A 23,988-nucleotide genomic window follows, 5' to 3' on the forward strand; every position below is an offset into this window, starting at 1 on the left:
GAAAATCGGTTCAAATATAACTATAGGTCCCATATATAATGTTCATCCGATGTGTTATATTTGTTCTTCACAGCCGTAATATGCACTCCGTAACAACGATATTCGGGGGAAAATATTGAATATAGCTCAAAAATACCTTTGCCAAATGTTATAGAGATCGGATATAGCTCCCATATATATATTTATCCTAATTGAAAAAGCATAAATACCTCGACAAATTTAGTAGAAATCAATTCAGAGGAGGATATTCCTCTCATATACTAGTTCCTTTAGACTTTAAATTATAACTATTATCATAGTTGGTATGATTTGACTTTTATTTGTTATGTGAAGCTCTACTAAACATGCAAAGTGGTGTAGGGTATCATAAAGTGTGCCGACTTTAAGACTTTCTTTACTGGTTATATTATGTGTCTTTGCATGGGACCATAAAGATTGGGTACAATGCATATGGTGGAGGTCATCTTGAAAAATTAAATTTGTCATTTCGTTTGTAACACTCCTAAATATTCATCGTATTCATGATCAGCATAAAATTCTAGGTCGATCTAGCGATGTCCGTCTGTCTGTCTATTGAAATCACGATACTGCCCACATTATTTGACGTATATGTTCAAAATTTGGCACAACAATTTGTATTGTGTTGGATGGTAGGTATTGAAAATGATATATCGGTCCACGTTTTGGTATAGCCGCCATAAAACGGTGCCTCCCGATATTCGGTATTTTGATGATTTTCGTCACATTTTTTCACGGATTTGTCCAGAATTGGGTATTTGTAGATCATAATGGGTTCTAGCTCCGTATGTATGGGTCGACGTTGTATGTGTGGCTGCACGTTTTCGTATAGCCGCCATAAAATGGTACCTCCTGATATTTGATATTTTTATGATTTTTGCTACATTTTTTCACGGATTTGTCCAAAAATTGGTAATTGTAGTTCGCAATGGGTTTTGACGACGTGGCGGAACATAGGTCCATGTTTTGGTTAGCCCCCATATAACGTTACCTCCCGATAGTCGGTGTTTTGCCACATTTTTCCAAACTTGGCATTTGAGAAGATTTTGTAGATGACAATCCTTGAAGTAAAAAATTGCTATGGAGGTTACCACTTTAGCATGGCCCGCATACAACGGATTCGACCTCTTTATGGTTTTTTTTGAAAAGTTTAACAGCATTATCCAAACCGTCTTACTGGTATTTGTATTTTAAAGTTTGAATTCAGATATGTTATATTAAATATATTAATAACTAGCTGGCCCGGTCCGCGTTGCCGGCCCGTAGTTTTTGTCTATTATGCATATTTGTCAAAGCATAATTATTCACAGATATGACTGATATAAGTGTTCCCGTACTGGTCGATTAAAAATGATTTAAAATAGCTGTACCCATATTTGGAATTTGCTGTATTTTGTACACCTCATAATTGAGCGCTGAATGAATTAAGAATAGCCAAAGTTAATTACTTTTTTAAGCCATTAGCACCTCAGATTGTCCATTAGCGTTCTTATAAGTCCCCCTAAGGGGGGTACTATTATATGGAAAAAATTCTAAAATTTGTAGATATGTTCATATTTTTGTGTAAGTTTTCACCCCCCAAATACACATTTTTAGCCAAATCCTTTGAAATATGGTACAATCAGGAGATACTTTTATATGGGCACTACTCCGAGACATCGACCTACATTGAAAACATTCTTCTAACCCTTATAATCCAATATGACAAATAGAGACCAAATCAAAAATTTAACAGAACAACATAGCATGTCAAACTGAAAAACATTCCGCGTGATTTAAATGAGTAAAAATAGTTTTATCCACCATATTATCATATAGATGTATTTCCCAAATCTACCTTTCCAACCAATATTCTCTTGAGAGTTACAAATTCAATAGAATACAAACTTTTCTTTTCTGACCACACATTATATGTGAAAGTGGACTTGGGGATACTCCAATGTGGGGACTTTACTTAAATAAATTCCTATGTGGCAATTATCTGTATGATGGTTCCCTAACCCCTTAGAGACAAAGATGCCAAATAAGGGCCAAAATATGAAAAAAGTGGCCAAGACCCCAAAAATAGCTTAAATCGATATCATGACCTGCAAAAGTGATTTAAGGTATCTTGAATGTTTGGGAAGAATTCCTGGAAGGATAGAAATCCTTTTCTTACTAAAAGTCCCATTCGCTCTATTATTTTGCACCCTTTAAATTTGGTATTTTACTGATTGTACTTCCAAAGAATTTTGCATTTTGAGCTCTCATTGGACGGATTATTGTCACATGAAAGAAGTAGGTCCACGCTTTGAAATGAGCTCCATTAGGCTTTTTCTGTCATTTCTTGTTGTTTAAATGTGTTCGCAAATACAAATTAAAAAAATGACAAAAGAAGAATAACAAATTGAAAAAATCTTCAACTTGTTCGCTGATACCACCATTTACCCATACCCAAATGTTTAAAGACCCTTACTATTATTTTAAAATTCGATTCCACTGAAAATTTTTGCAATGAGATCTCTTTTTCGTGATTTTTTAGCGAATTTGAAAAAGTAATTATCTTTTAATTAATAATTATCTTTCTTTTGGTGTGACCGCGTTAAATTATTTCGATATCATCTATTCCGTTTCGCCACCATATAATTCGGTATTACACTTCCATGTAACCCGCCATCAATTTCAGTTCTCAAGAAATCAAGTCAATTAAATAAATTGGTTTTAATATTCGAATTCAAAAATAAAATATAAAAAACACTACAAATGTACATTAGAAAAAAGCCAGTCAAAATAGAAAAAAATCATGCAAAATAAAACATTACTATTGTACATTTGAAAAGTCAAAATGAAAATGTTAATATATCACATTTTTACGCGATTTTTTTGGATATTATCCTTTTCGGAGAGGAGACAACTCCGAATTTGTGTGGATCGTTAAAATCAGTCCAGCGGTTCTTAAGTTATAAGCGTAGTAACTAACACAACTTACATTTATATATATAGATATTTTGACCGACCACAAATCCGTTTAAAGAGAGTCAAAACAAAATGTTTAAAATGAGCCAAAACTCATGGACTTCAAGTCCATTAATTGTAGATTTTGTGACCAAAAATTAGAATTTCCCAGAAAAAAATGGGATTCAAAAGCATTTTTATGAATTTTCTGTTTTTGGTATGGAAAAGACATTGCACCTATTGGATGTGATTTTTATGCCCTCCACTATAGTATGGAGGGTATATTAAGTTTATTTGGTATTTCTTTAGTGCCATATAACGGTACCTCCCTATATTCGGTATTTTGATGATTTTATCGACATTATTCACCGGAATTGTTTCAAATTTCATATTTAAAATTTCCAATGACAAAAAAGTGTCTATGTGTCAGCATTTTGAGACTTTACATCTGCAGGTGACCAAAAGAGGGAGGAGAAGTAGTGCCTATGTTCTAATTTTTTGAAAAGTTCAGATAGTAAAATATCAGATTCTACAAAATTGTTTGTCATAAAATGTTATTGTAGTTCTCGGAATACATAAAAACATTAAAACTTATTTAAAAATACGTTTTAGGGATAAAGTCAGTTTAAAGGAGGATTATGTGAAAGCTAATAATATTTCACATAAAATTTAACTATGAGCCGCAAAAGACATTCAATCTATATTTTCTTTATTTATCAAGAAAATATCTTATTCAAATTTGCATTAAATCAAAAAATATTTCCTAACAAATTCAATTCACAGTATTTTTATTGATCCATTAAAGTACAAGCAGATTTCGATTTCAATATCTTTTGATCTCCCAAGTAATCTTCGGAACGCTCATGTTCTCTTATCCTCACAAGTTGTGTGTCCATTGCCAATACCCGCTGCATAGGCCATTAGATGTGGCAGAGTGTGTTGTTCCATTACACCACGAAACAAATGTTCGTAAGGACCAGACGCAAAGACACCCACATCATCACCACCATGGACACCCATTTCCGATTTGATGTAACTCGGATGGACAACCCAACGGTTGTTATCGAGAAACTCTGACAAATTCAAACGTGTACCTCTATCATCTAAATATTGCTGAGGACCCAAGGCATAGTTAAGAGTGGCAAAAAATTGGCCATTGGCATCTGGAAAGGAATAATCGATGCCCAAAATATCATTTCCACGATTTGAAAAACCTGCAATACTCAAGGGATGAGCATGATCAGCACTGACCACAATCAGTGTATCATTGGGATTGGTCATGGCACGAGCTTTTTGCACCGCCTTATCCAATTCCAAAGTTTCCGAGGTGCTTTGGCCGGGATTTGTGGCGTGATTGCCGTAATCGATGAGACCAGCTTCAATGAAAATAAAATATCCTTTGGGATTTTTACTCAATAGCTTTAGGGCTACCTCAGTCATTTCCTTGAGGCTGGGTTGTTTCTTGTGGTCGGCGTTGGAATGGAAATCCATGACACCCGACTGAAAGAGACCCATTATGTGTTGAACTTTCTTAACATCCACTTTTAATAAACTTTGACGATCTGTTACCACCACACCCTTGGGATGTAGTCCCTGCCACTTGGAGAGTAGATTTTTATTGTCGGAACGTTCACCCATCTTTCCGTGAGAATCTTTAAGGGTTTTGGGCAAAAATTTACCCATACCACCACCCATCAGGATGTTGAAATGTTTTCCCGGTGCTTGAGTCACCAGCTGTTGGGCAATGTCCTTGCATTGACTGGTGTCTGCCAAGCCAGTCCAGGTGGTGATATCACTGTCGCATTCCCAAAAACGATTTGCCACATGAGCATAGCTGCCAGAGGGACTGGCGTGAGTCAGGGTGGTGGTGGTAATAAAACCTGTTGATTTCCCTGCCTTTTGAGCCCAATCGGCAATGGAGGATACATGGTTTTTGGGATTCATACTCTCAGTGCAATTGTTATAATTGACCCTGGCACTTACGCCCAGAGTGACAATATTTGCTTTAACGCCACACATATAGGCTGTGGAGGTGCAGGCGGAGTCTGGTACTTGGGCATTGGCGCAATAGGTCTGTGGAAGGCAAGAAATAAAAACTATTATTTTAAAATTTCAAAAACTTCCTCATTACCACTTACCTTGCTTAGCCCTACATAGGGAAACTTTTCAAAACTCAGTTGTTCTTCCTCCCCCGGTTTGCCCTGCAATTGACCCTTTAGTATCCGCGCACTGGTCATTGTGGTCAAGGACATACCATCGCCCAGAAAGAATATAACATTTTTGGCTTTATGTGTGTTCAAGCGGGTTTGAGTGCGTTCCAGCAATTGCTCCCGAGCCACATTTAGCCAATATTCCCTGTTCCGTTCATGTGGTGGAGTTACTTTGCCAGCCGTCAGCCGCCCTCCCAAATCGGAATTTCGAAGAATTGTTGATGATACCCTTTTGGTGCCTGCATGAATATCTCGAAATTGCCTTCCCGCCGCCAAAGCAATCAGTAAAATAAAAATTGCTAATGCCTGCATCTTGAGCTGCATTGCAGTAATTACTGTAGCGTGAGCATCTGATATCGGATACTTTTATACATTTGAATACACAAATGCATTTACATATACATGTTTTATACATTGTCTCATTTGGTTTTTATTATATCTACACATTATTCGGATATTTGGGCTATTGTAAAAGAGGCGGTCGGCAATAAAGCAGATGTTGTGAATAAAATCCACCATCTGCCTGGGTTTATGACTATTGATAATACTTTTTTATAATACACGCTTAAAGAAATTATCAGCAGATGAGGAACTTTGGACGGTACAAAATAGCCGAAATGTGTGCGGGAAGATAATTAATGTTCCCCATTACAAAATAATGAGTGTTTGAGTTGAAATTTAAGATATCTGGAATTCCATTTTAGAACACAGGGACTATCGGAGTTGATCTTAACCTATTTATTTATATATTTCTATCAAACTTAAGTCAAATCTTTTAAATATACAAAACAATGGCCAATTTTTGTTTGTCATCCGGTTGTAACACCTCGAAATATAAATTTTAGCCCCCACAAAGTATATAGGGTGAGATGAAAAAACTGCAACCAACTTCAAACCGCAACAGAAAGAAAATAGACTCAAAAGAGCTAAAGAGTTGCTTCGCTTGGTCGAAAGTGGTAAACTGCCGAATTTGGTTTTCTCCGATGAGAAAACATTTGTTGTCCAGTAGTGTTTACTTGCCAAAGAGGTCAGCTGAAAATGTGCACCTTCGGTTGGTCACCAGAACTCAAGAGGCGGCCATGGTGATGGTGTGGGCCGCCATAACAGCCGATGGTCGCTCTCCCCTCGTATCGACCGTGGCATCAGAATAAATGCCGAATATTATCGCAGAAATATTTGGAGGGTGTATTAAAGCCTTGGGCATGCAAACATTTTGGCCGCAGACCTCGGACATTCCAACAGGACACAGCACCATCGCATTCAGCACGCGCCACCCAAGAATGGTTACAAAATGAGGTTCCTTGCTTCATTTCCAGCTCACAATGGCTACCAAAATCTCCGGATACCAATCCGTTGGTCTATTGTGTCTGGAGTATTTTGGAAAGCACACATAAAATACCAAACTTTCGATCACCTCAAGCAAGCGCTTCACCGGAAATGGGCCAAAAAAAACCGCAGAGCAACATTCGTTCAGTGTGTGACGGTTTCATTGGCCGTTTGAAGGCCATAATTCGTGCCAAAGGTGACAAATTCGAACAAATCTTAACTTAATCTAAAATTTAACCAATTTCCGACATTTTTGCTTTCATTTAATAAAATTAAAAAAATGTTAAAATTATGGCCTTTGTCTTTGTTGCAGTTTTTTTATCTCTGTATCCCTGTAGTTTGAAGAAAATTACTAGCATCGATATTTGTTACTATTCATCATTACGACCCTCTGTGGAAGCGGTATCAGAAGTACTCAACCGACTTCGTTTCACATCTGACCTGATTCAAATATTAAGATGCTTCAACGAAATCGGATACCCCGGATAAGATAAATTATTCGTTTTTGTCGGAAATGTTGACCTTTTGTTGGAGGATCCAATTTTCTCCATCTCTACGATGTACCAAGTTCGGATACTTCCATCTAGAGTTATGGTGCACATCAGTACCAGACAGAAGAACATGGCTAGATCGGTCATACAGAAGAACATGGCTAGATCGGCACCAAATATCCTCAAACGGATTTCCCCCTAAAAATGCTTTATTTTGGTGAAACATATTTTGGCAGTATCAAATTATATATACCTTTGTTCCATTGAGTTGAACATTTTTATTACGAAAGTCGCCTTAACAAGGCAAAACTCAAAAATTCAGCCGAGCCTGGCTGTGGGATTTGAACCGCGGACCTCGGTGTGCAGCCAACTAGAAGTTGCCGTCTCTAGTGTATGCATTGGAAGCAATGTAGTTGTTGTGGACAAAAATTCCATCACTACAAAAACAAAAACATTGCTGTGAAAAAGATCTGCCAATAGAACTTGAGTCGAACCTGGAGAGTTTCTAGTGTATAATTCGCATATGCTAATTTGCAATACTACTTTCCAGAGAACGGCCCTTGTAAGCCATCATCCACACCAAATATGCCTGATGAGCCGCTTAACCAACGGCGAAACGCGTCGCATAGTGGTGAGTGTGTGATAGTGTCTATCTGGCTTTCCTTTTCACTGCAAATTCCTGATCATTAAGCTCGTCTCGAAAGAGAAAACAAACACATAAATCATAAAACATATGATCTTCGCCTTAACAAGGCAAAACTCGAAATTATTTTTTGTTTCACCTCACCTGAATATCTATAGCCTTGTTAATAAAAATATGTCAAGGACCTTGCCCACGTGTTCATATTAAAAATGTCAATATGTCTAGTCGTTATGGTCGTGGCTTTGAAAAACTCACTTATATAGATATAATATATAATTTTATCCATATGCAAATATATATATATAAATAAAAACCAAAAACAGGTAAATATTGCCTTCCTAATTTCAAGATAAAAAGTTTATTACATACGTTTTTGTGACAAATGTTCGGGCTTTAGTATAAATTACCAAAATATAAATCAAATTAAGAACATTTGTTGTCGTGCTCAAGTCCAACCAACATCAGAACGGTTTTCGAAATAACACTGACGACATCATGAGAATCCTGCTGCTCTTGTATTTTTCCATTGAAATAGTGTCTGGCCGATTTTCGAAAGATATTCAATATCATCCTCCCAATCGGTTGGCAGGTCGTGAAACCCCACGCCCCACAACCACTCGTTTCTTTGAAGATGTGGGTAATGGCAAGCCCACACCGGAACATGAAAAGGACCCCGAGTATTGGTATTCTCTGGCCAAATTGGAAATGAATAAATTATTGGAGCAATGTTCGTATAATTATAATAAGGCTAAGAATGTTATTTTCTTTCTTGGCGATGGCATGGCCTTAAATACCCTGACTGCGGCACGCATACGCAAAGGCCAATTGAAGGGTAAGACGGGTGAAGAGGAATCACTGAGTTTTCAGAGGTTTCCTCACACAGGATTGAGTAAGGTAAGCAAGACTCATGCTATTCCAAAATGGAACTACATTATTTTCGAATTTCAGACCTACTGTACCAATGCCCAAGTACCCGACTCCGCTTGCACAGCCACAGCCTATTTGTGTGGCGTGAAGACCCAAATTACTTCCATTGGAGTAACGGCAAATGTTGCCGCCGATAATTGCACTATGAGCATGGATCCCGCCAATCACTTGGAATCAATTGCGGATTGGGCACAAAGGGCTGGCAAGTCCACAGGTTTTATTACAACCACCTCTTTAACTCATGCCAGTCCATCGGGTTTGTATGCCAAGACAGCAAGTCGTTTTTGGGAATGTGATGCAGATATTCCCCAAGAGGTTCAGCGCCAAGGGCACTGCATGGATATGGCTGAGCAGCTGATAACTCAAACACCAGGACGTAATTTCGATATTATGATGGGTGGTGGTATGGGCAAATTCCTGCCTCGGACTATGGCAGATGCCCATGGACATCCCGGGGAACGTTTGGATGGCAAAAACTTGTTACAACTTTGGAAGGAAATTCATCCTGGCGGTGCTCTTGTCACCAATCGTGAAGAGTTGTTGGATTTAAACATTACCCAGGTGACAAAAATCATGGGCATCTTTGCCTCCAGACTGATGAATTATCATGTTGAGGCAAACTCATCGCAAGAACCCACCCTAGCCGAAATGACAGAGACGGCCTTAAAATCTCTCAGTTTCAACGACAAGGGTTATTTTCTGTTTGTTGAGGGAGGCCTCATCGATTATGCCAATCACAACAATAAACCCTTTATTGCTTTGGATGAAACTTTGGAGCTGGAGAAAGCAATTGATGTGGCTTTAGGTTTAACAAATCCAGAGGAAACTTTAATTGTGGTATCATCGGATCATAGCCATCCCATGACTATAGCTGGTTATCCTGGTCGGGGTACAGATATTTTGGGTCTAAATCAACACGATGTCGACAGCAATGGTGTGAAATATACCACGCTCACTTATGCTGTTGGTCCCGAACAGTATTTGGATGAAAATGGTCAGCGCATTGATTTGGAGGACATTATAAAGGAGGATGCAAGTAAGATTTTTTAAACCACCTAAAGGCTAGTGGCTATAGTGGTAAATATAATTTTATAGCCCCAATATAACTGTACAGCTAGATTAACATTTGTTGGGTATTTTAGCCATATTTTAGCCCGCATTTGCTGTAAATTGGCTGTTTGTGTTCCCATAATGTAGCCAACATCCTTGCATAGAACTGTCTATATAGGTTCAATTTTTCGTATATACCCAATATAAATGTACCTACAGATTTTCGTTATTTTAAGGATTAAATACATTTGATATTTGGAGTTCGTAATAGACGCCGCCCTCTCTGACCGAAAATTGGCTATGGAGATCCACGTTTTTCGTAAATCCCCCCATACAACTCTAACTCCATATATTCGGTATTTTGTTGATTTCCCATACCACCACCCATATTACGGTACCTCCAAATATTCGGTATTTTGATGATTTTAGCTACAGTTTTTAATAGAGTCTTAAACTTGGTATTTGAAGTTCGTAATTGTTACTACCTTCACTGGCAGATAATTGGCTGTAGAGGTCTAAAATTTTGTATACCTCCTCTAAGATTTCGGGTATGTCGCATCTTTCACCGTTTTTTTTTTTTTGAAATTTGATATTTGGAGTTTGTAATGGGTACTGCCTCCCATGACAGAAAATTGCCTATACAGTTCCACATCATCGTATAACTCCCATATAACTCTAAGTCCCTATGTGAGAAATTTTGACGATGTTTGCCACTAGTTTCGCCAGAATTATTTCAAATTCTGTGGGTACCGCAGTGGGTACCGCTTCCTATGACAGAAGATTGCCTACACAAATTCACGCCTTCGTGTAGCTTCCACATAACCGAGGTACCGTTAATATTCGGTATTTTGATGATTTTAGCTATATTTTTCAACATAATTATCTTAAACTTGATGTTTGGAGTTCGTAAACAGAACCATCTGCTCTGGCAGATAATTGAAATTTTTAAGGGGCCGGACTTACCTATTTTTATACCCTCCACCATACATAGTATGGAGTATATATTAGATTCGTCATTTCGTTTGTAACTCATCGAAATAATCATTTTAATCACATTCTTGATCTACGTAAACTTCTAAGACGATTTAGCGCTGTCCATCAGTCCGTCTGTTGTAATCACGCTAGTGCCAAAATGAGTAAAGATATGAAGCTAAATTTTGCACAGATCAGTCTTTTGTTCGCGGGCAGTTCAAGTTCGAAGATGGGCTATATCGGTCCACGATATCGTATCGCTCCCACACAACGGTACCCACATTTTCCAATGGAATTGTCTGAAAATCTACAAAAGGAGTTCTTTCTGAGTCCTTTACCCTCTGGGAGAGGATTGTTTATATAGGTCAACGATAATGTATAGCCCCATACGACGGTACCCTCCGATATTTGGTATTTTTATTATTTAAGACACATTTTCCAATGCATTTGTCTGAAAACTACAAAAGGAGTTCTTTCTGAGTACTTTAGTCTCTGGGAGAGGATTGCTTATATAGGTCAACGATATTGGTACGGTACCCCCGATAATCGGTATTTTAATGATTTTAGCCACATTTTTCAATGAAATTGTCTGAAAATAAGTTTCTTTTGAGTAATTTGCCACCTGGGAGAGGATTGTCTATATAAGTCTTCGATATCGTATATCATCCTTACATCCGTACTCCCGATATTCGGTATTTTGATGATTGTAGCTAAAATTTTCAATAAAATTGTCTGAAAATCCACATAAGGATTTACTTTTGAGTACTTCACCACCTGGAAGATTATTGTCTATATAGTTCCACGATATCGTTTATCCCCAAAATAACGATACCTCCCTATATTCGCTATTTTGATGATTTTAGCAAAATTTTTCAATGGGTCTAAAAATCCATACTAGAAGTTCTTTCCAAGCACTTTACTCCCTGGAAGATAAATATCTATATAGGTTCAAGATATGGTATAGCCCACATACAACTGTATGTTAAGTTTGCTTAAAATCTAGCTATTATTTAAAAATTTTAACTCTTTATGTGGAGGTACCGAAAGGAGTGGGCCGATAAGTCGCATATTCACACTAGGACTTATGTAGGTGAAGGTATTTCCTTTTTAGAAGTTTTTTAGAAGTCTTATAATAATTCAAAAATGTTACCCCTGTGGATGTGGCACCAGAAGAAATGAACCGATTCTATTCATTTTCTCTTCTAACCTGAGGTTACGTGCCAAATTTTGTCGAAATGGGATACTCCATTCGAGAGTTACACATTGGCATTCCTAGATCGACTTTAAATGTCTAAACAAGTATTTCTCTTATGCCATATCAATTTCGAAGGGGCGTCCCCGATGAAAACCAATATTTTCTAACACTACTTATTAACCCACTTAGACTAGTTCATCCACTACCTCTTTATACCCTACACCACAAGGTGGTCAGGGTATTATGTCTTTGTGCATTTGTTTGTAACAGGCAAAAGGAAACGAGATAGACCCATAGTTCCTTTTGATGATCTGCATAGAATCATATTCTGAGTCGATTTATGCATGTCCGTCCGTCCGTCTGTCCGTCTGTCCATGTATTTTTGTAAACAAAGTACAGTTCGCATTTATTGCACGATCCAGATGAAATTTTGCACAGATCATTTGTTTGGCCCAAGGACGAACCCTATTGAAATTGGAGATAATCGGTCAAAATTTAGATATAGCACCCATATATATCTTCGCCCGATTTGCCTTTTATTGTGCACCAAACGTGTAATATCAGCCCGAATAGTATGGAATTTTGCACATACAACAAAAGTATGCCAAATTTGATCGAAATCGGTTCAGATATAGCTATAGCTCCCATATATATTGTTCATCCGATTTGTTTTTTTTTTGTCCTCCGCAGCCGTAATATGCACTCTGTAACAACAATATTTGGGGAAATATATCAAATATAGCTCAGAAATACATTTCCTAAATTTTATCGAGATCGGTTCAGATTTCGATATAGCTCCCATATATAACTTCGTCCGATTTACCTTTGATTGTGCATCAAACGTCTAATATTTTCCTAAATTGGATGAAATTTGGAACTTACGACCGAATTGAGTCTAGAAGCTAGTGTGTCAAATTTGGTGAAGATCGGTCCAGATATAGCTATAGCTCCCATATATTCTGTTCATCCGATTTGTCATATTTGTTACGCACAGCCGTAATACGCACTCCGTAACAACGATATTCAGGGAAATATATCAAATACAGCTCAGAAATATCTTTGTCAAATTTTATCGAGATCGGTTCCGATTTGGATATAGCTCCCATATATATTTTTATTCGATTTCAAATTAATTGTGCACCAAATGGGCAATACAAGTTCGAATTTAAAAGATACAAATGCTTCGGCATATTTAGTCCTTTGAACTTTAAATTATAATTATAATCATAGCGTGTATGATTGAATTCATCCATTAAAAAACTTGTAATTGTTATGTGGAGTTTTACTAAATTAGCAAAGTAATGTAGGGTATCATAAAGTCGGACCCGCTCGACTTTAAGACTTTCTTTACTGGTTTATGTTACTGATATTCGGCATTTCGACGAATTTAACTACATTTGTCAATGGACGGTTTTCTATATATCCTGCGTTAGTATATTTCTCGGACAGAAATATATTGCTTTCCGATATTCTGCATTTTGACAATTTATGCCGAAAACGGGATTGTTTCAAATTTGATATATAGAGTTTGTAGTGATGAATAGTCTGCACAGGCGCACATTTTATTTATATAGGTTCTATGTTTTCAATTTTGGTATTTAAATGAATGTTGGCCGATGTAGCCCATTTTCTAGACCGAAAATATTTTTCTCATATTTTGAAATTTGTTTCTTTTAGGTTTCACACATCCCAGTCAGATTCCTTCGTCGATTGGTACCCATGCCGGTGATGATGTTGGGATATTTGCTACTGGTCCACACTCACATCTATTCCGGGGAGTTATGGAACAACATACGATACCACATTTGATGGCATATGCTGCATGCATCGGGGATGGTCCAACTCTATGTAGTGATCATTAATTTCAATTTTAAGTAACAGTAAGCACTGGAAGAATAACAATTTAAAGTGAAAAATAAAATTGTTTGAAAAAAATGGATTTTAAATCTAGTTGCGATATGAATATTATCAGTGACTTTTGCAGGTAATTATTATAAGGCGACATCTGGTGGTGAAGTTTGAATTTTTCTCTCTAAAAATATGTCACCTGGAGTACAGTACTGGATTTGTACAGTACACAAAAAATTGATACAGCAAATTCACAAACTATTTGTTTTGGTTATTCTACACAACGCTAGGTGTCACTACTAATTGCAACAATCTATTCAATTAAGTTGAAATTGTTTATTTTACAAATAATTGGGTTCGGGTGGAGATAAAATGGTAATGATCGGTAAAAGCATCCAAGACTCAATATTCCCAAATAAAGGCCAACTCTATGATGTGTTACGTTTATTGTTATTTTCTGCTAGTAGGATCTAGAAGTTGTATCTTCAGCCTTATGGCTGTAGAGCGACCAAATTAGGACTAATCGAAAGAACGGTTTTAGGACCCATCTATCTTTGGACATTTCAAGTGGTACACCGCACATTTGTTGATATTTCTTGTTATTTTTACACCCTACAACACTATGTATTGAGGTATTATAAGTTTAATTGAGCCAAAAATTATGCAACACCTCGAAATATTGGTCCCAGACATAGGAAACTACATATGGATCTTCCTATCTCAGCGAGCCGAATTGATCTAGCTATGTATGTCTGTCCATGTTCTTTTTTAATCACGCTACAGGTCGCAATTATGGTCCGATCCTCACGAAATTGAAAATGGAGGTGGGGTTAGGTCAGCATAGAAGCCCATTGATTTTGGAGATTTATATTTAGGGGTTGAAATTAACCAAAAACACAAAATTTTCTTGATTTTGTTGTTGCTCTACAGGCCACAATTATAAGGCAATAGACGCGGAATATTGCAGGTAGTTAGAGTGAAGGGCCGGGCTTACAAAATTGGACGGTTGTTGGATAATATTTAGCAGATAAAATAAAATATAACTTTTTTAATAAACCGCGAATACTTTTAATCCGGTCAAATCACAAATACATTGAAAGGTTACTTCTGACCATTACAGTGATGCTGATAGCCAAGATATCGGATATAGAGCAAAATAGATACAATATACAGGGTGATATAAAAAAACAGCAACCAAATTCAGACTGCTTTCATTTCTAAGTCACTTGTCCGTCAGCTGTTAAAATTATTCCAGTGCCAGCTCATTATACTGTTTACAAGCGCACAAATACATTTTGGTGAGAATTTTCCAGGAAAAAAATTATTCGTGGCGGAGTTTAAGCGTGATGGTGTGATTTCTTTATATTTGGCTGGAAAACAACAAGTGGCAATCGTTAGAGAACACCAGCATTTAAATGTGAATAAATCCTTTGTGTCTCGTACAATCGCTCGTTACCGTGATACTGTTAGCGTAGCCCGATGTCGACGAAGGAAGTGGACGGAAGAAAACAGCAACATCAGCAGAAATGGTTAGAAAAGTAAAGAAGCGACTTTTTTTTTCTCCGACGAAAAAACATTCGTTGTCCAGCAGTTTGTAATCAAAAAAAAAAAAAAAAATGATCGTGTGAACAAAATGATCAGCTGATCAATGAAAATGTGCACCTTCGGTTGGCCACCAGAACTCAAGCACCGGCCATGATGATGTTGTGGGCCGCCGTAACAGTCGATGGTTGCTCTTCGCTCGTATTAATCGACCGTGGCATCAGAATAAATCAGCACCTTCGCACGCAGCACGCGAGTGCGAGTGAAGGTCATAATCCGTGCCAAAGGTGAACAATTCGAACATATCTAAACTTATTCTAAAATTTGATGCATTTTTTGCTTTTATTCAATAAAATTTAAAAAAATGTAAAAATTATGGCGTTTGACTTTGTTGCAGTTTTTTAAATTTCACCCTGTATATCTAAAAGAAATAGATCTTAGTTATGCTGCTTATAAGTCAAGAACTGTTGGACTGATTTTCACAATGCTCATCAATTTGGAATGGTTTCTTGCCAGAAAAGGAAAAAAAACTAAGAAAATCGCGTAAAAAATTGAATATTTTAATTTTTGTCATACTTTTTATCCCATGCGATTTTTTCAATTAGACTTACAATTTTGAAATGTAGTTTTTCTAAAGCTTTTCTACACACCGCAACACTATGCGTTGAGAGTATTTTACATAGGTCGCAACTATCGTCCGATCCCCCCAAATTTTTGCACGGGGTAGGGTTAGGGCGATGCACATTTATGGGTTCAAATGGACCAAAAATTGTCCTAGAAATCACAATTGAAAACCAATCGATGCGGAATTTTGCATGAGATGATAGTTAAGGACAGGGAAGAAGTATAGCATTTTGGATGACCATTGGATTATATTTAACTGTAAACTGGACTACAACTTTCGTGTAAAATTGTTTTGAATACCTAACAACACGACGGAGTGTGTAAATATTGGGTAAGGATAAGATCTGGGCAGGGCTCTATGACATTATTGCAAACAACAGACAAAATCTTCTTCCTCTTACGGCTATTTTATATCGCATGAGATGTGTTTTAGTCACAAATTTAATCCGAATATGCTGTAAATTGGCAGCATGTGTTCTTGTTATGTAAGAAATATTCTCGTATTTTTCAACCGAATTTTTTGAAAATCTGCAACTCTCCAAAGGGGTGAAGGGTATTCAAAGTTCGGCCCGGCCGAACTAACTGCTTGTTGTGCCCTCAGCCATATGGCTAGAAAGGGTATATATCATTTGATACGGTCAAAACGAGCCTAGTCGACTAGGTCTAGGTTAGATTCTAGGTCTCTTTGGACCAAATCCGTTTCAGGACACTTGGAGTCGATCTAGTGATGTCCGTCCGTCTGTCTGTCTGGCTGGCTATTGCGCACGATAACTCTCGAAGGAAGTATCCGTTTTGATCCAAAGTTGGTACATCGTAATATTATTGTCAAACTTAGATCGAGTTCGGAGATGGGCAATATCGGTCCACTCCTTCTGGTAACTCCCCCAAAAAAGGTCAAAATTTTCAAAAAAAAAAAAAAAAAAAAAAAAAAAAAAAAAAATTGATAGGTCAGGTGCGAAAATGGACAATATCGGTTCACTCTATCAAGTACCTCCCCCACAAAGGGTCAACATTTTGAATAATTACAACTCTTATAAAATGTAATGTAAGAGTCCGATTGTCTTTCACACATACCAATCGTTTTATTAACCCAAGGTCTGGTGTTAATACGGAATACATCGGCCCACTCCTTCTGGTACCTCTCTCACAAAAGGTCGAAATTTTCAAAAAATATATTTTCCCAATATTTTTATTAACCCAAGGTCTGGTGTTAAGGTGGAATATATTGGTCTACTCCTTCAGGTACCTCCCCCACAAAAAGGTCGGCATTTTCAAATTTTATATTTTGTGCACAGAAAGAGAAACGATAATCCGATTTTGCTCCAACAAATCCAAATCCGATTCCATTTAGACTTGGCAGATCTGCATATAGCACATCTGAATATACGTAGGATATATACAAGGGGTCAAAATTTTGAATAACCATGAAGCTCATCCGATCCGAAATAAGCATCACGTTATCTTTATATTTCACGTATACAAACATTTCTTGCTAACGTAAGATCTGTTGTGAATATAGAGGGATATTTCGGCCCTCTCTTTCTGGTACCTCCCCAACAAAGACTCAAAATTTGAAATATCCATGAAGCTCATTAAACGCGGAATTAACACCCGATTCCATTCAGACTTGGTACATCTCGTTATTATCCATCAACACAAAATCTCTTATAAAGATGGTAGAGATCGGGCCATTTCTTTTGCTACCTGCCCACATACAGTTCGTGATTTTGAAAAACAAAACGCTCAAGGAAAGCGAAATAAGCATCTCCTTAGGGTACAGATCTGTCGGCAAAACCGATTGATTCTTTTTAACTTGATTTTGTCATTTTTATATGGCATTAAATATTTTCAATTTGTGTTGTCATTCCGTTTGTAACACATCGAAGTATAAATTTTCGAATCCACAAAGTATACATTATTGATAAGCATAAAATTCTGCGTCGTTTTAGCGATTTCCATCCGCCTGAAATGAAAAAGTTTCATTGAATTTTACTCTAATGTGGGGACTTTTGGTATTGAACATGGGTTATATAGGTCCATGTTTTGGTATACCCCCATATAATTGTAACGAAAGATTTAACGTTTTTAGTCGTTTTAGTCACAACATTAACCCGAATTTGCTGTAAATTGGCAGCATGTGTTTGGATTATGTAAGAAACCAATTTGAAAAGATCTGTCAATACAGTCTAAGTTTTGGTATAATCCCCATATAACTATACCTCTAGATATTCGGCAGTTTAAATATTTTTGTGTCGCACTTTTTACCGAAAATGTTTCAAATTTGAAGTTCCTAATGGGTACTACATCCAACCACAACCACATTTGCCCATACAGGTCCACGTACTTGCCCAATATAACAGTAACTCCCTACATTCGGTATTTCTGTGATTTTAGCAGTATTTTTCAACGGAAAAGGGTGAACTTATTGATATGTTACTTGTTTTTCAAACAGGAATTCTGGCGAAAGCTTCTTCGTGAGCTCTGAAATTAAATTTAGATTGAGTTCGTAACTTTTTAGACATTTCCCGTTTTATTCCAAAATCGTACAAACTGTCCAAAATTTTAATTTCATAGCCTGTACAAATATCACAAAAGGGTGGAATATTCGGATATTTGGAACAAGATATCAGATTTGATTATATTGATATACATCTGCCAAATTTAGTCCAAATCGTTTCAGATTTGGATATAACTCCCATATACTTTTCCCTCTAATTTGATGGAAATGATACTTCCCAACGATTCTACATTTATCTTATTTGGGTGAATTTTGAGTAAAGTGCCGACTAGAATAGATTCAGCAATGTTTGAACCGCCGTAATACGCATTCAATGACGATAATAGTTGGTATGATTTAGTTGGCACAAATTTCCAACATTAGGGGTTGGGTATCATATAGTCGTAGTATGGAGGGTATATTAAGTTCGTCATTCCGTTTGTTACTCATCGAAATAATCATTTTAGACCTCTAAGACGATTTAGCCCTATCTGTTGTAATCACGCTACAGTCTAAACGAATTAAGATAGGAAGCTAAAATTTTGCACAGATCTCTCTTTTGTCTGCAGGCAGGTCAAGTTCGAAGATGGGCTATATCGGTCCACGATATCGTATAGCCCCCATGTAACGGTACCCCCCGATATTCGGTATTTTGATGATTTTACCCACATTTTTCAACAGAATTGTCTGAAAATCCACACAAGGAGTTCCTTGTGGGTACTTTATACCTCGGCAGAGAATTATCTATATAGGTCCACAATATCGTATAGCCCCCATATAACGGTACCCCCCGATATTCGGTATTTTGATGATTTTACCCACATTTTTGAACGGAATTGTCTGAAAATCCACACAAGGAGTTCCTTGTGGGTACTTTATACCTCGGCAGAGAATTATCTATATAGGTCCACAATATCGTATAGCCCCCATATAACGGTACCCCCCGATATTCGGTATTTTGATGATTTTACCCACATTTTTGAACGGAATTGTCTGAAAATCCACACAAAGAGTTCCTTGTGGGTACTTTATACCTCGGCAGAGAATTATCTATATAGGTCCACAATATCGTATAGCCCCCATATAACGGTACCCCCCGATATTCGGTATTTTGATGATTTTACCCACATTTTTCAACGGAATTGTCTGAAAATCCACACAAGGAGTTCCTTGTGGGTACTTTATACCTCGGCAGAGAATTATCTATATAGGTCCACAATATCGTATAGCCCCCATATAACGGTACCCCCGATATTTGGTATTTTGATGATTTTACTAACATTTTTCAACGGAATTGTCTGAAAATCCACAAAAGGAGTCCCTTGTGGGCATTTTACCTCCTCAAATTGAAGTGTCTATATAGGTCCACGATATCGTATATCCCCCATATAACTGTAACCTCCGATATTCGGTATTTTGATGATGTTAGCCACGCTTTTCAATGGAATTGTCTTAAAATCAACACAAGTAGTTCCTTGTGAGTACTTCACCCCCTGAGGGAGAATTGTCTATACAGGTCCACCATATCGTATATCCCACATATAACGGTACCTCCCGATATTCGGTATTTTATGATTTGACCCACATTTTTCATCGGAATTGTCTGAAAATCCACGCAAGGAGTTCCTTGTGGGTACTTTATACCTAGGCAGAGAATTATCTATATAGATCCACGATATTGTATAGCCCTCATATAACGGTACCCTCGATATTCGGTATTTTGATGTTTTTAGCCATATTTTTCAACGGAATGGTCACAAGGGGTTCTTTGTACACAAGGTGTTCTTTGTGAGCACTTTACCCACCGACAGAGAATTCTCTATATAGGTTAACGATATTGTATAGCTCCCATATAACGGTACCCCGCGATATTCGGTATTTTGATGATTTTAGCCACATTTTCCAATCGTATTGTCTGAAAATCCACACACGGAGTTCCTTGTGAGTACTTTACACGCAGACATAGATTTGTCTTTATAGGTCCACAATATCGTATATCCCCCCATATATCGGCACCTTCCTATATTAGATATTTTAAAGATTTTAAAAGAATTTTTATTGGATTTAATTTTTTTGAAAATTTTCTAATTCGTTCCAAATTCAAAGTTCGGCCCGGCCAAACTTACTGCTTTTTTACTTGTTTTTTGTCTTTTCCTCACAAGCTACCCTACACAAATGTTCGTATTTGCAAACTCTTTGAAAAAGCATATTTTAAAATTTGTTAGAATCGACACCATTGTGTAGGGCATTATATTTCGGATGATACGATTTTAATCATTTGTCTATTAAGTAAAAAATAATATTTTTTAATTACTTTGCAAATTACAACAAAAAATCATACATTTATTATAAATACAATTTCATACTCACTAGAGCAAAGTCGAATAATCAATACACGCTTAATGACATTTTGTCCACGCGAGCTACGAAGTTCATTTTTAACAAAATAAATATTTGGCAATGTTGGCGTTTCGAATTTTGGTGGTACTGCTATTATTTGTAAATTGTTTCACAAAAGTTTTGGTAAATTCTTTTCGGGTGAAAAACTTTGCATACATTGAGTTTTAATTTTTATATATTTGTAGTCAGTGAAACGCCGCTTTAATTTGGAAGTAAAGAATATAACCTGTGAAAGATATGGTCAAATCTTGAAACATTTCGATTGTGGCTTCCAGAAGATTGCAGAAAATAGCTATACGGTTAACATCAAGTTTAATTTTCAACGTGAATTGGATTTAAATGCTGAAGTAAAGGTGCTGACTTATTTTACACCAACAAACAACCTGCTGTCGAAAACCGTCAAACTTTTCGATTTAAAGTTGAAAATTTGTGATGTTATCAGCAATAAAATGGGCGTTCCATTGTTGAAGCAGATTGTGAATGACCTTCGAAAGAGTGGTGACTACCCATACTCATGTCCCATTAAAACTGTATGTATTTGTTGGAAATTGCTCAAAATTTGAATTTATTTCATGGCCCATTTCGTACTTTCAGAATTATATGTATGGTGTAAATAATTTACCTCTCAATGCCGACATCGTACCTCCCTACACTCCCATTGTGACATTTAATTTTTCAATGATATTTTACGAAAAGAATAGAATGTTTTCGAAATTTGTGATGTATGGAGCAACTGTTGAGAAAAAATAATCGAATATGTATTGAAAAAGGTTTTTGTTTTATAATTTTCAAAATACAATAAACATTAACCTATCGCGGTTGAATTATTTCATCGGAAAGCTTTGCTATGCGATACTAGAATTTTCAACTTATGACGTCGCTGCAGTTTCTGCCACTTTTTCCAATAAAAATAACTGTTATCATTCGTATCGTGATTAATAAAAACCAATTCGGCTGGGCCGAACTTTTAATATTCTTCACCTTAGGGTAAAGGAAACATTAGAACCCACAATTACCCACAAATACCAATTTTTAGACATATTCGTGGGAAAATGTGGCAAAAATCACCAAAATATCGAATATCGGGAGGTACCGCTATATGGGGCAATACAAAAACGTGAACCTATACAGACAATGTTTCGCCAACGGAGCTAGAACCCATTAGGACACACATATACCACTTTTTAGACAAATCCGCAAAGAAATTTGGCGAAAATCATCAAAATACCGAATATCTGGAGGTACCGTTATATGGGAGCTATACCAAAACGTGGACTTATACATACAATGTTTCGACGCCGCAGCCAGAACCCATTATGACCAATAAATACTAATAAATACTACTAAAGCGTGCACCCATGCATACAATATTTCGCACACGAACTAGGACCTATTATGGCCTATAAATGCCAATTTTCGGACAAATCAGTGATAAAATGTTGCAAAAATCATCAAACTATCTAATATCGGGAGGTACCGTTATATGGGGACTATACCAAAACGTAGACCAATATATCTCCTAGACCCAATACAAATTGTTCTGTTAAATCTTGACGCTTTGCGTCAAATAATGTGGGCTGTATCGTGATTTCAACAGACAGACGGACATCGTTAAATCGACTTAGAATTTTATGCTGATTATGAATATATATATACACTTTATGGGGTCTAAGATGAATATTTATTTACCCTCCTTTTCAAGGTGAAGGGTATACAAATATTTCTCTCACACCACTAATTTATTTCTCATACCATTACACCCTGGGTCCAACTACTGATTCTGAATTCGCAGAGTTAGTTATAGGCAACTGACTCTTAAGTGGAACAATGTGAGAACCTTGATCTAGAAAATATTTGAATCATAGTCTGAAATTGATGCAAATGTTGATAAATTCCATAGGTGGAAGTAGTGACACAACTGGTAACGTGAATTCATATTTTACTTTGAATTTTTATACGCTCAGCCAAATAGCTTTACCATTTGATATGACAAAGTCAAAATTCCGATATGATATATAACCGGATTTTTAAAAAAGTACTAAAAGGTAAACAAGTTAAGTGTTAGTAATAAGTTATATGGGGGCTATATCATTTAGTGGATCTAAATCGAAAATCTTTCGCAAGGAAAGAACATACCTTTTAAGAACCCTTGACCTTGACTTGTTTGGAAATTGTGGCAGAAATCTCAAAAATACCAAAAATTGGGAGGTACCGTTTTATACGGGGTATATCAATTAATGACCTCAATCGAATAATTTTCGTAAGGAAAAAACAGACCTACCGAGAACCCCAATTGTCAAGTTTCAGCTAATTTGATTGAGAACTGCGGCAGAAACCTAAAAATGTTCTAAAATTCGGAAGTACCGTTATATGGGGTCTATACCAATAAGCGGACCTGAATCGAAGATCTTTCTCAAGAAAAGAAAATACCTACCAAGAATCCCAAATGTCAAGTTTCAGCTGATATGGTTGGAAATTGTGACAGAAACCTCAAAATACCGAAATTCAGGGGTACCGTAATATGGAAACTATACTAATTAGTGGACCTTAATCAAATATATTTCGCAAAGAAAAAAACAGACTTTCTGAGAACCCCAAGTTCCAGCTGGTTTGGTTGGAAATTGTGGCAGAAATCTCAAAACTACCGAAAATCGGGAGCTTCTATTTATGGGGGCCATATCTAAAGGTGGACCAATATATCCCATTTTCAATACGAATCTACCTACATATAATATAAACCTTTGTGACAAAATTTTTAAGCTCCAGGTTAAATAATGTGGACTCTATCGTAATATCAACAGACAGACGGACATCGTTAAATTCCCTTATAATTATACCCTCCACCTTGGAAAGGAGGGTATATTAACTTTGTCATTCCATTTGTAATATCCCTAAATTTCATCGTAGACCCCATAAAGAACATATATTCTTAATCAGCATAAAAATCTAAGTCGATTTAACCATGTCAATCTGTCTGCCTGTCCGTCTGTCCGGTGAACACCTTCTTCAAATTATCATAAAAATACCGAATATCGGTAAGTATCGTTATATTTGGATATACGATATCTTGGTCATAAAGAACTCCTTGTGTGGGATTTCAGACAATTCCATTTAAAAATTTGGCTACAATCATTAAATTGCTGAGTATAGGGAGGTATCGTTATATGGGGGCTATACGAAGACGTGGACCTGCATAGAAAATTTTCCGTCATAGGTAGAAGTACCCATTACGAACTTCAAATACGAAATTTGAAACAATTCCGGTGAATACTGTCACTAAAATCATAAAAATAACAAGTATTGTGGGTACC

At 36.7% G+C, this 23,988-nt stretch overlaps 2 protein-coding genes across 2 annotated transcripts; one reads left to right on the plus strand and one right to left on the minus strand.

Moving 5' to 3' along the window:
* Window positions 1-3,644: 3,644 nt before the first annotated feature.
* Window positions 3,645-5,515, minus strand: LOC101894764 (alkaline phosphatase). The gene is made up of 2 exons (XM_005186597.4): window positions 5,091-5,515; window positions 3,645-5,025 (listed from the first exon to the last, which is right to left on the minus strand). Exons 1-2 carry the CDS (start codon window positions 5,484-5,486, stop codon window positions 3,814-3,816), a joined length of 1,608 nt encoding a protein of 535 aa, XP_005186654.3. The 5' UTR covers window positions 5,487-5,515; the 3' UTR covers window positions 3,645-3,813.
* Window positions 5,516-8,039: 2,524 nt separating this feature from the next.
* Window positions 8,040-13,712, plus strand: LOC101894604 (membrane-bound alkaline phosphatase). Its single transcript, XM_005186596.3, has 3 exons — window positions 8,040-8,516; window positions 8,571-9,585; window positions 13,444-13,712. Exons 1-3 carry the CDS (start codon window positions 8,118-8,120, stop codon window positions 13,626-13,628), a joined length of 1,599 nt encoding a protein of 532 aa, XP_005186653.2. The 5' UTR covers window positions 8,040-8,117; the 3' UTR covers window positions 13,629-13,712.
* The last annotated feature ends 10,276 nt before the right edge of the window (window positions 13,713-23,988 follow it).

This window comes from Musca domestica, unplaced genomic scaffold (genome assembly GCF_030504385.1).
Source record: "Musca domestica strain aabys unplaced genomic scaffold, Musca_domestica.polishedcontigs.V.1.1 17, whole genome shotgun sequence".
Classification (NCBI taxonomy): domain Eukaryota; kingdom Metazoa; phylum Arthropoda; class Insecta; order Diptera; family Muscidae; genus Musca; species Musca domestica.

Bases quoted from the DNA above. Each gene is read 5' to 3' on its own strand.
- LOC101894764 (XM_005186597.4), bottom strand. From the start codon at position 5,486: ATGCAGCTCAAGATGCAGGCATTAGCAATTTTTATTTTACTGATTGCT. The intron at 5,026-5,090 runs GTAAGTGGTAAT...TGCCTTCCACAG, and splicing joins CCTATGTAGGGCTAAGCAAG to ACCTATTGCGCCAATGCCCA.
- LOC101894604 (XM_005186596.3), top strand. From the start codon at position 8,118: ATGAGAATCCTGCTGCTCTTGTATTTTTCCATTGAAATAGTGTCTGGC. The intron at 8,517-8,570 runs GTAAGCAAGACT...TTCGAATTTCAG, and splicing joins CTCACACAGGATTGAGTAAG to ACCTACTGTACCAATGCCCA. The intron at 9,586-13,443 runs GTAAGATTTTTT...TGTTTCTTTTAG, and splicing joins CATTATAAAGGAGGATGCAA to GTTTCACACATCCCAGTCAG.